General features: G+C 36.2%; 1 protein-coding gene across 7 annotated transcripts; it reads left to right on the top strand.

The window, feature by feature from the left end:
* The first annotated feature begins 1,648 nt into the window (after positions 1 to 1,648).
* On the top strand, positions 1,649 to 13,023 carry LOC114421886 (glycine-rich RNA-binding protein 2, mitochondrial-like). Of its 7 annotated transcripts, XM_028387994.1 has the most exons (8): positions 1,649 to 1,834; positions 5,896 to 6,136; positions 6,273 to 6,341; positions 6,437 to 6,543; positions 6,697 to 6,739; positions 7,546 to 8,050; positions 11,668 to 11,737; positions 12,281 to 13,023. In XM_028387994.1, the coding sequence occupies exons 2-6, from the start codon at positions 5,947 to 5,949 to the stop codon at positions 7,830 to 7,832; spliced, it is 696 nt and encodes a 231-aa protein (XP_028243795.1). In that variant the 5' UTR covers positions 1,649 to 1,834; positions 5,896 to 5,946; the 3' UTR covers positions 7,833 to 8,050; positions 11,668 to 11,737; positions 12,281 to 13,023. The 7 variants fall into 7 exon arrangements, with proteins under 7 accessions (XP_028243795.1, XP_028243801.1, XP_028243794.1 ...); XM_028388000.1 differs by lacking the exon at positions 7,546 to 8,050; XM_028387993.1 differs by having other exon boundaries at positions 7,546 to 11,737.
* The last annotated feature ends 466 nt before the right edge of the window (positions 13,024 to 13,489 follow it).

Genomic DNA, 13,489 nt, shown 5'->3' with positions numbered 1-13,489 from the left:
TTGGTTTGAAACCCTCCAACACTTAATTCAAAGATATTTGATAATTGTACTGTAATCACCAAGAACCCAAATCAAATCGAAAATTCCCTTACCAGATCCCGTGTTGGGAAAAACATATCCGCGAAGCAAACCCTAAAAACGCATCCAGCGCTCCGACAGGGGAAAAATTGGGATCGATCGCCGCAGAAAATCGCGAGCTAGCGAGAGGCGGAATCGATTGGAGAGAGGTGGTGGGAAGATTGGGGGAGGAATCGAGGGACAGAGGAAAAAGAAATAGTGATGAAAGGATTAGCGTTAGCGGTTTTTTTTGGAAGAAACGCGGCTTGAATGTAATATTGGGTTTGCACATTATCACAATAAAACAAATCTAGAGAAGGAAGAATTTATACCTTGCATCTAAACCATGCACCACGGTAACCACCTTGAAATCATCTTGACTCGGCCAAATCCCCTACTTGGAATGGAAGATCAGGCATCTTTATGCACTTTCACTTTTATAAGACAAAAATCTTTATATAAAACTGCAAAGATTATTATATGAGAAAATTGTTAAACAATCATGTTTCAGGTTTTCGGCCCTTCAACTTAAGTAACATAAGAGACTGTGGATAAAATAGTGAACAAACAAACAGGACAACAAAATAATAAAAATATATAATAACACTAAAAGTGAAAAAATAATATAATTATAGGTTAAAATTCCATTAGAGATAGAGAGAGAAAGAAAGTATGCAGAGAGAACAATGACTTTAACAATGCACAACAAATAAAGCAAACTAGTTTTCAAAATTAAATCTTGATCTAGTCCGAAAAGTAGCATTCCATTTTGTTTGAGAACACAACAATATTAAGATGACAGGCAAAGGATAAAGATCCTCAATGCCCCAAACATCTTCAAACCTTGGAACAGCAATACCACATAACCCAAATTAAGCATACAAAAGGATCAAGACAAATAAGCATTTAAAGAATGACAACCTCAAAGTATGTGCTGTCAACTATATCAACCCATAGAGAAATCTATGAAAAAAGGAAATTCATATCCATCCTAATTTACGTTTTCTCTGAACTGATTTCATCAGTGTAGTTAATCCAAACTTGAAAGGGGACTCGGGGATGATAACTGATCAGCTACGGACCTATGGCTGCCTTAGTTAGATATAACATTAGGGGTACACACAGCTCAGGTTGGATCTGGTTTTAAAGAGAATATAGTCCAACCAAATCAAATGAGCATGGTTTGGATTGCATCCTATTAGCTTCTTTTTTTTTAACACAACCCAAGCGGGCAATTGCGTTATACACATTGTGGCATTCAATTTTTTTTTAAAATTATAATTCAAATAAAGGTCCTTATTAGGAGAATCATCATCAACCTGAATCAGTTGTATCAAATCATGGCCTATGAGAACCCTCAAGAAAGCATATAAACCATCAATGTGGGTGTGAATCGTGTGATACCCAAATCAGCTGTATCATTTAGCTAGTGACATTCAATTACCTAAATGATATGTTAAAAAGAAAAGGTTATGGGCCTGTCCATATGGGTTACATTTTCAGCCCACATCCCACAGCAGCCCAACTCAGCCGACGCAATTATTAAACAACCTAACCCGGTTTACCAATTACCAACCCCTGAGTGCTAGCATCCCCAAATTTTTGAATCAAACAAACCTGAGGTCCCAAGAACCCTATGCCTTCACAAACCCTAACGTCGATTCAGATCGTTTGTTCGCACTTCAATCTCCAAGTGATAAGTACACTCTTCTCTCCCCATTCACTCGCATTGGCTTTTGCTAGTTGAAGTCTTTCATTGTTGTCAAATTCAGATCAGGTTTCCCTTTCTCCCCCTCTCTTGTTATCTTATCGATTTTGGTTCATTCCATGCCTCTGTAACTTTCTTTATTTGTTTCTTTGTTTCTTTCTTCATGTAATCCCTGCTGAAAGAATTTTGTTTCTGTACTTTATTTTCCACCAATTAAAACTTACAAGTCATCTGTAATGACAATTGTTACAAGTAATTAAAGCGGGTCAATTGATATATCTTGGGAATCTCTTTTTACATTATCACATGTATTATTAATTTTTCTCTAGTGCATCTACTGTGAACACGTTAAAAATTTACAATGTATTTGAGATTGTACTAGGCTCTACTTTTTAGCCAAATGCGCCATAAATGTTTAGCAAACTTCTTCCTCGTACATGCTGGTTTTTTCTCTCTCTTTTAAACTTGAGTCCGTCTATTATTGTATAAGCACTTAGATATCATATAATTTATTTGTATAATTGAAGAAATCAGTTTAAACTATTTTCACATAAGATATAAGTTGTTTTCATTATTTATCCTAGAATGCTTATTGAAGTAAGTTGAAAACAACTTATGGACATATCATAAGCTATTTTCATAAGTTTTTGCAAACACTTACAGAAGGGCAGATAAGCCCAAGTAAACTTTAAATAAGCTCTTCTAAACATACCTTAATTTGATCATTGCTTAGGAATGTGAATGCGTGGTTCCAGCTTGAATATATTTAAAATGCTGAGAAATGTGATTATTTTAGTAGGGATCAGGTGCCAAATCCAAGTTCTCATATCTATAGATTCTATACTTATGATTGTTGAAACCACATTGAAACTCGTCAAATTTGCTTCTAAAATAGTCAGGCTAATGGAAATGATTAAATACGTGTATGGGCATACATGTAGTTATCTATTTGCTTTTATTAGTACCCGTTCAACTTTTTATCATAAGGATAAAACTGTAAAAAACTTATAACTCTCATAGTTATTAGTACTGGCTTATAGTGGTGCTATCATGATGTCTCAACTGCTTTCAAAAGCTAGCTGTATTTCACGTAAGTTTGTGGCTGGCTAAATTGGCATCTAAATTGCAGCATCACATCCTGGATAGCTGGAATGACTGCTATGCTCTAGATATTGAAAATTTTGAAATATCTTCTTTGCCCATCCCTAATTGTACCTTATTTACTCGTTAAGAGGATTTTTGGTGTCCTATACCCATCCATGCAGTGAGGCATTTTAGGATTAGCAGCCTCTGTTCTTTATTACACAAACTCATGACATATTGTGAGCCATAGGAATTTCAAGCTTACTCTTCTCATAAACACAAGGAAATTGCATAGCCCACCCCCTGCTACAGCAGATTGCCACTACTTCACCCTTGTTTTTGCATCGTGAAGCCGCATATGCCTGTTTCTCACTCTGTGCACTTTGCTCTCTCAAGTTTCCAGCAGCCAAACATCTGTTCATGCTCTGTTTGTCTCTGTACCCTCTACATTTTCCTGTCCCTCTGCCTCTCTTTCATCCTTTTCCAACCAAGCCCAACACTGTTTCTCCAGTTTTGATTTGAGTACTTTAGTTTTGAGCATGTTATACAGAAACTATTTGCTTTGGTATAGCAGCTGCTTTGCTGTACCATTATAGCATATAGGGGTCAGGTACTGCTCTATAATGTGGGGTTATTTAACTACTTTGACTACACGACCAAGGTATTTAGCTTTTACTCTCTATAGTATTTGAAAATACAATCAACCATTCAAGCTTTTGCTTTTTGATAAATTTACTTGTTCAACTACAAATCAATTAGAAATCCTTCAATATTACATTCACTCCCGCAAACCCAATATTACATTCAATCCTTGGCTAACGACAACTCAAGGATTTCATGTACTATATCATTTACTTTATAAAAAAATTATGCCTCACTATTCAACTTCAAGTATTATTTGACAAGCATATATAAACTTAATATTCAAAGTATTATTTTTCAAACCTCTTTAGGCTTCAATCTTTAGATTCTTAAAAAAAATCTACTTAAAGATATTCAAGGTTGGTTCAATGATAACTAATAAATGTGAAGAATGTGTCTTAGTTGTACAATGAATGAAAGAATAAAAGTTTTGAAATAAATAAGAAGTTTGTTCTTTTTTAGAAGAGTTAGAAATATTTAGGGATTACATTCTAAGGAAAAACGTAGAGTCAAAAGATCAGAGAAATGAAAGAGGTTTCTAGGGAGAGAAAAAAAGCTTACTCAACTATCACCAGCCAGCACATTTATTTTCGTTTCGTGACAAGGTGTTAGGAGAGAATGGTCATGTTCAAAGAAGAGAGAAGACTGATCTCATTGGTCATAACTTGTTTAAGATTGAGTACGTGGATGGCAATAAACTGAAGTCGCATTGTTATATTGATGAAAATATGGTGTAATCACTTAGAGCAACTAGTCAAGATGCAATCATCATGAAACTTCTAGGAAAATCAGTGGGACTCATTATTTCCTTACCATTAAGGTCAAGTTGAAGTTTTTAATTTAATATTTCTTCATGTTTAAACTTAACGTCTAATGGAAGTTTTTAATTGTCAGAGTTGAAAGACAATTTAAATTCATAGTTTTTTAAAGTTGAAGAACTAAATTAATCAATTTAAAAGTATAAGGACGAGAATCAATTTAAATTCATGCTTTTAAACTCTGTTTTAATTTGAAACTTTTATCTGAATTTCTTTTTCTTTCTTTTTTTTCGTTCTACGGAACGATATCTATAGTTTAGGTATTTTAGAATGACAAAAAAAAAAATAAAAAGCAAAGGTGTGAAGAGAGAAAAGAAAAAAACATGATTTGTGAAAAGAAAGGGTTTGTGGATTCTGCGGCCCATGTATGATTAACATGGGGCAAATAGTTTTCTCCGCTCACTGCACAGAGGAAAAAAGGGCTTTGTTCATCTACCCCATCTCCATGCATGCTGTGAATCATCCAATTCCCACCAATGTTCTCTCAATGCAGAAAACCATTTTAACAGTTCCATTTCTTACCTTGGAGTTGCAGTGCTTAGAGTAGGAATCGCTCTAGATTTTTTCCTTACAACTGGGGGAGGAAGTGGATTGGATTTGAGTCTTCATTGGTAATCTTTAACCCATACTTGTTTTATTTTGATAATTTTTTGCATGAAGATTGATTTCACTTTTCTGTGGGGTTATGTTGGGTTCGATTCAAGTTTCCCTCACACATGAATTAAACCTTCTCAAGAACTTTGCTGTTTGAAAATTTAGTTACATTTAGTTTATTTGTGTATGACTGTGAACCATAACGCTGTGGGGCAGTAATTTAGGAGGGCTCACAAGCCAAGGGGCTTTGACGATGTATTCTTTTATATAGGGTGGATCACATCAGTCTGAGTAGCTTGACAGGTGGATCCACTAGGATTTCTATAACACTTTTGTAATTATAGTACCCCTGGTACTCCTATTTTAATATACATACCCTATTTTGCTGATAAAAAAAATAAATAACGCGGTGAATGAGTAACTAGAACTGTGCTGAACTTTTTAAAAGCAATTATTCCTCATTGTAAGCCTTTATAGTTTATACTTAAACAGGGAAACAGTTATGTGCTAGGAGAATAATCCTAAAATATGGTGTATCAGTAAAACTCTTTGGAAATCTTTGAGACTAGATTAGTACTTAATGTCTGAAATGATCTCATGAACGTAATCTAATAGTCCACTGCACATAAAACTCTACTTTGTAAGAATTAATAATTAAGATAACAAAATTAGCATAGAAATGAGCTAAATAAGTGTCTAAACTCTGGTTGTCCTTACATCAAACATTTGTGTTTTAGTATCGACTAGAATTGCTAGTCTCACGTGCTGGTCTTTGCTACTGGAAACACATGTCTAGGCCACTAAGGTAGCTTAGTAGCTTTAACGTGATTTAAGATGGAGTAAACAAATACCAGCTATAAGGATTATACTTAAGTCTAATTATTTTAGTTAGAATGATCATAAACCTTGCTCTATAATCTTTTTTTCTGTAAACAAATATCAGATTGGAAGTAACTGAGAATTGATTTGTAGTTCCTCCTTTTCACTCTTTAGCTGGAGAGTGTGTCGTTTTGGGGAACCAGGAACGGGGATGGCTTAGAAGAAATGTATGTGAAAACGGCTTGTTGTTTCACCCCTAGCCTGCGGAAAATGCTTTATTGTGTTTCGGATATCAATTTAAAGTTCACAGTTATGCGAATAGCCAGTGCATTAGTGAATGGCAGCGCTCTTCATTTCCACTTACCTAGATTTCTATATGTGCGTCATCATTCATCAATCAAGTTGTTTGTCACAGGTCTTCTCCAGCTTCTTTCTTTTCTCCTTTATTTTTTTAAAAAATACTAATAATAATTGCACCTTTTGAGTTTTGATAATTCATCTTGAATGTTCAATTTCAACTGTTAGTTTTTTCATTTTATTTTGCAATACAGGGCTTTCCTATGATACCAATGAACCGGTTCTGAGAGATGCCTTTGGGCAACATGGTGAAATCATTGAAGGTAAAATCATAGATCTTTTTCTCTTATTTTGGGTCCCAAATTGGTCGTGTAACTATGTTTCAGTTGCAACCATTTCATTTTTTTTTCTTTTGCAGTTAAAGTAATATGTGATCATGTGACTGGAAAATCAAGAGGATATGGATTTGTGCGGTTCCTTTCTGAAACTATAGCTGCTGCAACTCACAAAGAAATGAATGGCCAGGTTTTTAATTTTTTTAGTTCCCATTTTTATTTAATATGAATTTACTATTATATATCACTGTCTTTAAAAATAGGTAGATTTACTGGCTAAAAACTTAGCTTCTATTTCACCCAACATTATTATATGTGGACCTTGTTCCTTATCATCTCATAGATACTGGATGGAAGATGCATTCGAGTGAGTTATGCACACAAAGGTGAGCGACTAAGTCTGCCAAACAATGCATAAAACAGTTCATGGTTGCAACAGGTTCACTTTCTAACTATGATACTTGAAGTCATTGAATGCACCTTTTTTCATTTGATGGCAATCTAGATAGTCTCAGTTTGTTTCGATGGCTTAATTGTTGTTCTCATGTTCCTTGACCTTGAAATACTAACATACTAACATCCGATGAATGACAATAATATATAATTTAGGATTCATTTTGTTTTGATGGATGGCTTGAATTGATGTTCTCATATCCCTTGCCCTTGAAATACTAATATCATATCATAAGATCATTGATAATATATAATTTGGGGCCGAGCTGTTTCTGTTTGTTTCTTCTTTTTCTTTTTTTGCTGTAAATTGTTACTTGAAACAGAATGATGAGTGTGGTACATTGGCAACAAAAGTTCATCTTTAGTTTCCCATTTTATTTTCTTGACACTTATAATGAGATTAGTATTTGAAGGGACAGTGTGGGAACGAGCTTGAGGGTAGATTCCGAATCATAATTATCATTGCTGAAAGGCTGATCTTGTGTTTCACACTTTCACACCATCCCCTGAAAATTACAAAACAACACCCCGCAAAATCGTAAATATAAACCTTGTCCCATGCACCCTTTGGTACTTTCACACCATTCCCTGAAAATTACAAAACCACACTTTCCCGCCCATTTTTTCCTCCTTGTCTTCTTTTCTTCTTCGGCTTCTGCTTTCTCTCTCTCTGCATCTTTCTTTTCCCTACCCTATGCCTCTGTTGGAAAGTTTATTCTAAGGATTTCCACGATGCCAGATTTGGGGAACCTATCTCTCTCCGCGGCTCTCAAACTCTCTCACTGCTCCTCCGATGATGCCCTTGACGCTCCTGTCAAAACCCTAACCAATGGCTTCGGTTCCAAACCTGCCTTCGAACCTCGGGTTTTGAAGCGCACCCGTGGCTCCCTGGATCGGGTCAAGAAGCCCCCCACCGCCGACAAGGCCTTCCAAGATTGCCTCAAAGATCCTTTTCTAGTTGGCGCTCCCAAGATGGTATTTTTTTTAACAATCTTTAAATTACTGATTAATGGATTCGGCATGTAATTAACTGTTTTTGTTTTAACTGATAATGGGTTTCATTTAATTTTTTGTTATGTGTCTGGGTTGAGGGTGAATGTTGTTTTTGCTGCCATTTTATTTACCCTGGGGATGATGAGCTCTTGTGTTCTGTTCGAGGATGTGACGCGCGCTACCATTCTGAATGTGCAAAAGAAGAAGCTGTTGGGCCTTCCACTCTGAAAAAATTCAAGTGTCAACAACATGTAGGCTTTTAGTGACATGACCCTCACTTCCTTAATGCACTGATTTGCCTTTGCACATGAATTTACATGTATTGGCTCCTACTTTATACACAATCTTAAGAAGCACTTTTATTAACATGTATTGCCTAAGTCTCTACTTCTCTTTGTTCTCTGTTCTGTCCTTTCTGATTTACGATTAGTAGTTCTCTGATAGGGTTTGGGGTTTGGGGTTAGGGGTTTGCTTCAGTTGAGACTTCTATTCTCAAAAAATAATCCAAATCACCTAGATCCTTTAGGGAAAAACAACATTCAGTTTGGAGATAAGGGACTGAATGAGACTGGAACTGCTTCCAATTATCATGATGTCATCCACATAGACTAGGACATAAACAACAGATTTTTTACTCAGAATAGACAAAAAGAGAAGGATCACACTTGCTGGAGGAAAATATAAACTGTAGGAGAGTAGGTTTTAGTTTATCAAACCAAGCTTTGGGAGCTTGTTTTAAGCCATAAATGGCTTTGTGCAGTCAACCCACAAGCTGCTTGTTGGGGGATTCAAAGGCTGAGTCATATAGACTTCCTCTTGAAGGGTTCCATTGAGGAAATCATTCTTCACATCCAGCTATTGTTGAGCCACTTATATGTGACAGCAAGTGAGAGAATTAACCTGACAGTGACAGGTTTAATGACAGGGGGGGAAGTTTCATTGTAGTCATACCCTAGCTGTTGATGGAAACCCTTGGCAACAAGCCTGTCTATATATTTATTGACTGTCCCATCAGGATTTTCCTTAATCCTGAAGACCCATTTGCAGCCAATAGCTTTTCTTGAAGGTGGCAAGTCAACTAGAGTCCAAGTGCCATTTCTGAGTAAAGCATCATATTCACAGTAAGCCATGTGGGATTGTTCAGGGCAGATTATGTGGTTTTGGGCTCAAGATGAGTGAGAAGTAATATAGGGTTGAGTCTTGGCTTAACAATCCCAGATTTAGCACGAGTACACATGGAGTGTACACTGTCAGGTCCAACAAGGGAAGGCTGTAATGGGGGTCGGATTGAATAGTATCAATGACTGATGAAGTTTCACTGAGATTGGTATGGATGGTTCAGGTTCATTAGCTGGTAAAGATGGTGAAGCATATTGACTGTCAAAATGTGTTGGAAGTGGTGTTAGAAGAGGTGTTGGGATAGTAGAATCATGAATAGTATTAGTGGTTGGAGGATGTAAAGTAGGTTGTAAGGGTGTTAGGAGAGTAAGAGTTGAGGTTATGTTAGGTGGTTCTGAGGTGAGTAATGAGGGATTGGGAAAAAGAGTTTTGTAGGGAAAACTGGACTCGTTAAAAGTTACATCTTTGGAGATGTATATTTGACCATCAGCAGCAAAGCACTTGTAGCCTTTGTGAGAGGTAGAGTAGCCCAAAAAGATGCATTACTGAGACCTATACTGCATATTGTGCTTGTTGTAAGGTCTGAGCAGAGGAAAGCAAGAGCAGCCAAACACCTTGAGGAAACTGTATCAGGTAATTTCTGAAATAAGCTTCGGTAGAGAACTTCATTGTTGATGGAAGAGGAGGGAAATCAGTTGATAAGATAAACACTTGAAGTGAAGGCATGGTCCCAATAGTGAAGAGGCATATTAGCTTGAGAGAGTAAGGTAAGACCAAGCTCCACTATATGCCAATGCTTTCTTTCAACTACACCATTGTGGTGATGGGTGTCGGGCTTATCAATCTGTGTAAAATTCCTAGATCATTGAGAAACTTGGTGAAGGGTCTGAACTCTCCACTCCAATCTGAATTGACAGCTTTAATGGGAAGATTAGACTGAGTTTGAATATAGCTTTGAACTTGTTTAAAAATCTCCGATGTTTCTGATTTACTTTTAAGTATCCCTAAGTAAACCTACCATGAGCATCAACAAATGTAATGTAATACTTAAAACCTTAGGGAGGAGGAACATGTGCAGGACCCCACAAATCAGTAAATATGAGTTCATAGGGTTTTGAATTGACAGATTTAGATCAAGAAGGTGGAAGTCTATGAAACTTACAACCACAGCAATGATTGCAAAAATCAGAAACATTTTTATTGATTGGTGGAATATTACAGTTTTTAAAGACAATTTTCATAGCATCCATACTAGGGTGACCTAGTCTAGAATGCCAAGTTGAAAAGGAAATTGAATTACAAGCTGTATTTACAATAGGAACAACAGAAGCACTTGTATTAACAGAAACAGATTGAGGAGTCTGAGGCACCAAAGATTGTAAAGTTGGAAATTGGTAAAGACCATCCTGTCCCACCAACCCTTGAAGAAGTATTTCCTTAGTGTCCTGTGATTTAACAAGACAAAAAGAAAAATGAAATTCAAAGAAAACATCATTGTCTTTGCAAATTTGACTCACTAATTAGAGTTTTAGTAATTGAGGGAACAAACAGCAGATTATTTAAGACGAGACAAATTAGGTTTTAAAACAGAGGGAAAGGTAGAGACACCTGAATTGATGTTAAGTCCCTGACCATTACCAATAGTAATTTGGTCAGGACCCTCAAAAGGAGTTAACTGATGAATGTTGAGACATATTGGTGACATGGTGAGATGCACTAGAGTCAATATACCAGCTCTGTGAGGGAGATTGAGCAGTGCTGGTGAGATAAGCCTGAGGAGTAGCCTAACATGTAGAACACGAAGGCAAAGGGTTGGGTGAAGTGTAAGGAAGCTGAGTTTGGTATAATTGAAGATAGGCAAACTGTGGTGGGAACCTGTATGATGGAGTCCAGAATGGTGCGCACCACTGAGCTGGTGCTTGAGTTGTGGTAGAGGCAACAAGAGAGCCCATCAGAGTAGTTATACTCTAATATTCCCACTCTTTTATTTGTTCTCAATGATTCTCGTAGTGTCCAGGTCAAGGATCATTGCAGACTGCTAACAAGGCTGGTCCAGAGTGGAAATATTGTCAGTCCTTGGAAGAAAATAACAGGAGCACTTTTTTTTTGTGATTCATGTGGAAGAATTTAGCTAATGTTATGACAAAACTAGTCAAGTAACTGTGTTAAATTCTTGTATATCCTCTCCATTAATAGGTTTAGTTTTGACTTAGTTGGATACTAAATAAAATAACTATGAATTCAAATAAGGAATCGGCTTTCTAATTAGTCTGTTATTAGCTTTTGTTCTTGGTGTATTAATATAGCTCAATAGCTCATTAAAGAAATTAAATTCATTAATATAAATTATTAAGAAGTGTAGTTTCTATAAAGCATTAAATACTACTTGCATATCCTCTCCATTAATAGGTCTAGTTTTGATGAAGTTGGATACTAAATTAAATAACTATGAATTCAAATCAGGAATTTTTTTCATCTGATTAATGCTGGATCATTTTAAGTGAAAATCTATTTTATTTAATATTGAAACCCCTTCCAATTCCATTGTGATTTTTATTAAATAAAACTTGTGGTTCTCAGAATAATTTCATGCAGACTTCACCAATCCCTCTGTATGCATCAGTTGGTTAAACATTTGTACTGTTGTTAGTCTTTCTGAAATTATATAAACTAGTGTCTTCCATTTTATTGAGCATTAAATTTTGTATTTGGTTTTACTTTGGCCTGAAATTATTTTATATTATTTCAGATTAGAGATATCTGCACAAAAAATGCTGTCGTATCCCATCTATTGGAGTATATTGACTACTCTGATAAAAGTATGTTTTTGCTATGTTTTAAATGTTCAACTAGAATTCCATTAGCTTGTTTATTGAATGAAGTTATATGAATGTTCTTATGCAATTTGGTTGATTTAAACATTTTATTTTCTTGATTGAGTGTAATGTAGTTGAGTCATTCAATATTTTACATTCCTTCTTTGATGATTGAGGTTTATATGAACTGTCTATAAGTTTGATAACCAGAGAGAAGGGCTCAGTGTAGTCCAAGCTGGGCTGTTGGTGAAATCCCTTTGCTTCCAGTCAAGCCTTGTATTTGTTGATGCTGCCATCTGGATTTTCCTTGAATCTAAAGACTCATTTGCATCCTACTGCTTGTCTATGGGCTTGAAGAGGAACTAAGGACGTTATATTGTAGCATTACTTTGCAGATTCTCATACTCTAATTGCAAGGCTGTTTGCCAAATGCCAATAGGGGTCCGTAAGGGCTTGTATCATTGTTTTTGGTTTTGCATATTCTAGATTTGGAACGGGTATGCGTGGGAAGTGTTTGGTTGTCTAAATACAGGGCAAATTTTGTAGGTTGGAATGGGTGTGCTAAGCATTGGGAGATGATAAGGCAAGATGGATCATGGATGAGGCAATGCTCGTTGAGCTGGAGTGGCTAAAGAAGAGGAGGGGATGTTGTTGCTGTTAAGGTGTGGGAATTTGTTGGAGGGTTGGTGTGAGGAGTGTGTAGACTGTGTAGTGTTTAGTGGAGTCTATGATGGGGATACAAAATTAGGTCAAGGGGTGAGAAAGAGGTTAGGATAGGGAATTCAATGCTTATTAAAGATGACATCTTTGGCCACAAATTATGCCCTAAGTCATGAACTTGTATGTCTATGATGCTGAATATCCCAAGAAACTACATCTCTTTAGAGTAATAGGACCGTTTCTTAGGGTTATAAAGTTTGAGGAAAGGAAAACAAGCACAACTGAAAATTGAGAGATTTGAAACACAGCGTTCAATTGAACTATATAGTATAGGGATTATTAAAATTTAAAGCAGCGCTGGGAAACAATTTATGATCCCAAAATTTAAAGGGCAAGCCTGTTTATATGCTTGTGTTTGTGCTCTGCTAAGCCATTCTGGTGGTGTCACTGATTTGTGTGAGGGTGAGTCTGAATGATTCCTGAATCACCCAGTAAGAGCCTTGGAAAAAGGTCTGAACTCTAATCCTGGTTTGTCTGGATATGCAATGGTGGGGAGACAAGAAGGGTTGACAATTCTCTGCCAATATTAAAAAGTGGTACATATCACGTGGTACATTGTTGCTGCAAAATTTTCTTGCATCTTTGTTTGTGTTCTTTTATACTTTTTCCTACTTGAATGTCAGACTTAGATTGATCTGAATGCATGAGGAGAGTGTTTCCTTCGCTCTTTATTTATAATAATCAAAATTGAATACAAAAGATAAAGAGATCCCTTGATTATAGGGATTATACAATCAAAGTAAATTACATTGAAAACAGTAAATGAAAATTAGGAAACAAATCATATTCCAATGGGAAACTAATCATATTTCAACACTCCCCCTCAAGCTGGAGCATATAGATCGTATGTGTCCAGCTTGGAACAAATGTAGGATATCCTTGGGCCTCTAAGTGACTAGGTAAAGATATCTGTCAACTGATCATTTGAATTGACGGTGGTGACTTCTCCAGAAATTATCTTGCATAAAGTGACAGTCTATTTCAATGTGTATAGTCTGTTCATGGAGGATCGGATTAGATGCTATTGCAAGGCTG

The sequence above is a fragment of the Glycine soja genome, chromosome 8, assembly GCF_004193775.1.
Source record: "Glycine soja cultivar W05 chromosome 8, ASM419377v2, whole genome shotgun sequence".
Lineage (NCBI taxonomy): Eukaryota > Viridiplantae > Streptophyta > Magnoliopsida > Fabales > Fabaceae > Glycine > Glycine soja.
Note: the sequence above shows the minus strand (reverse complement) of the source record. Positions and strands in the feature narration are given on the sequence as shown.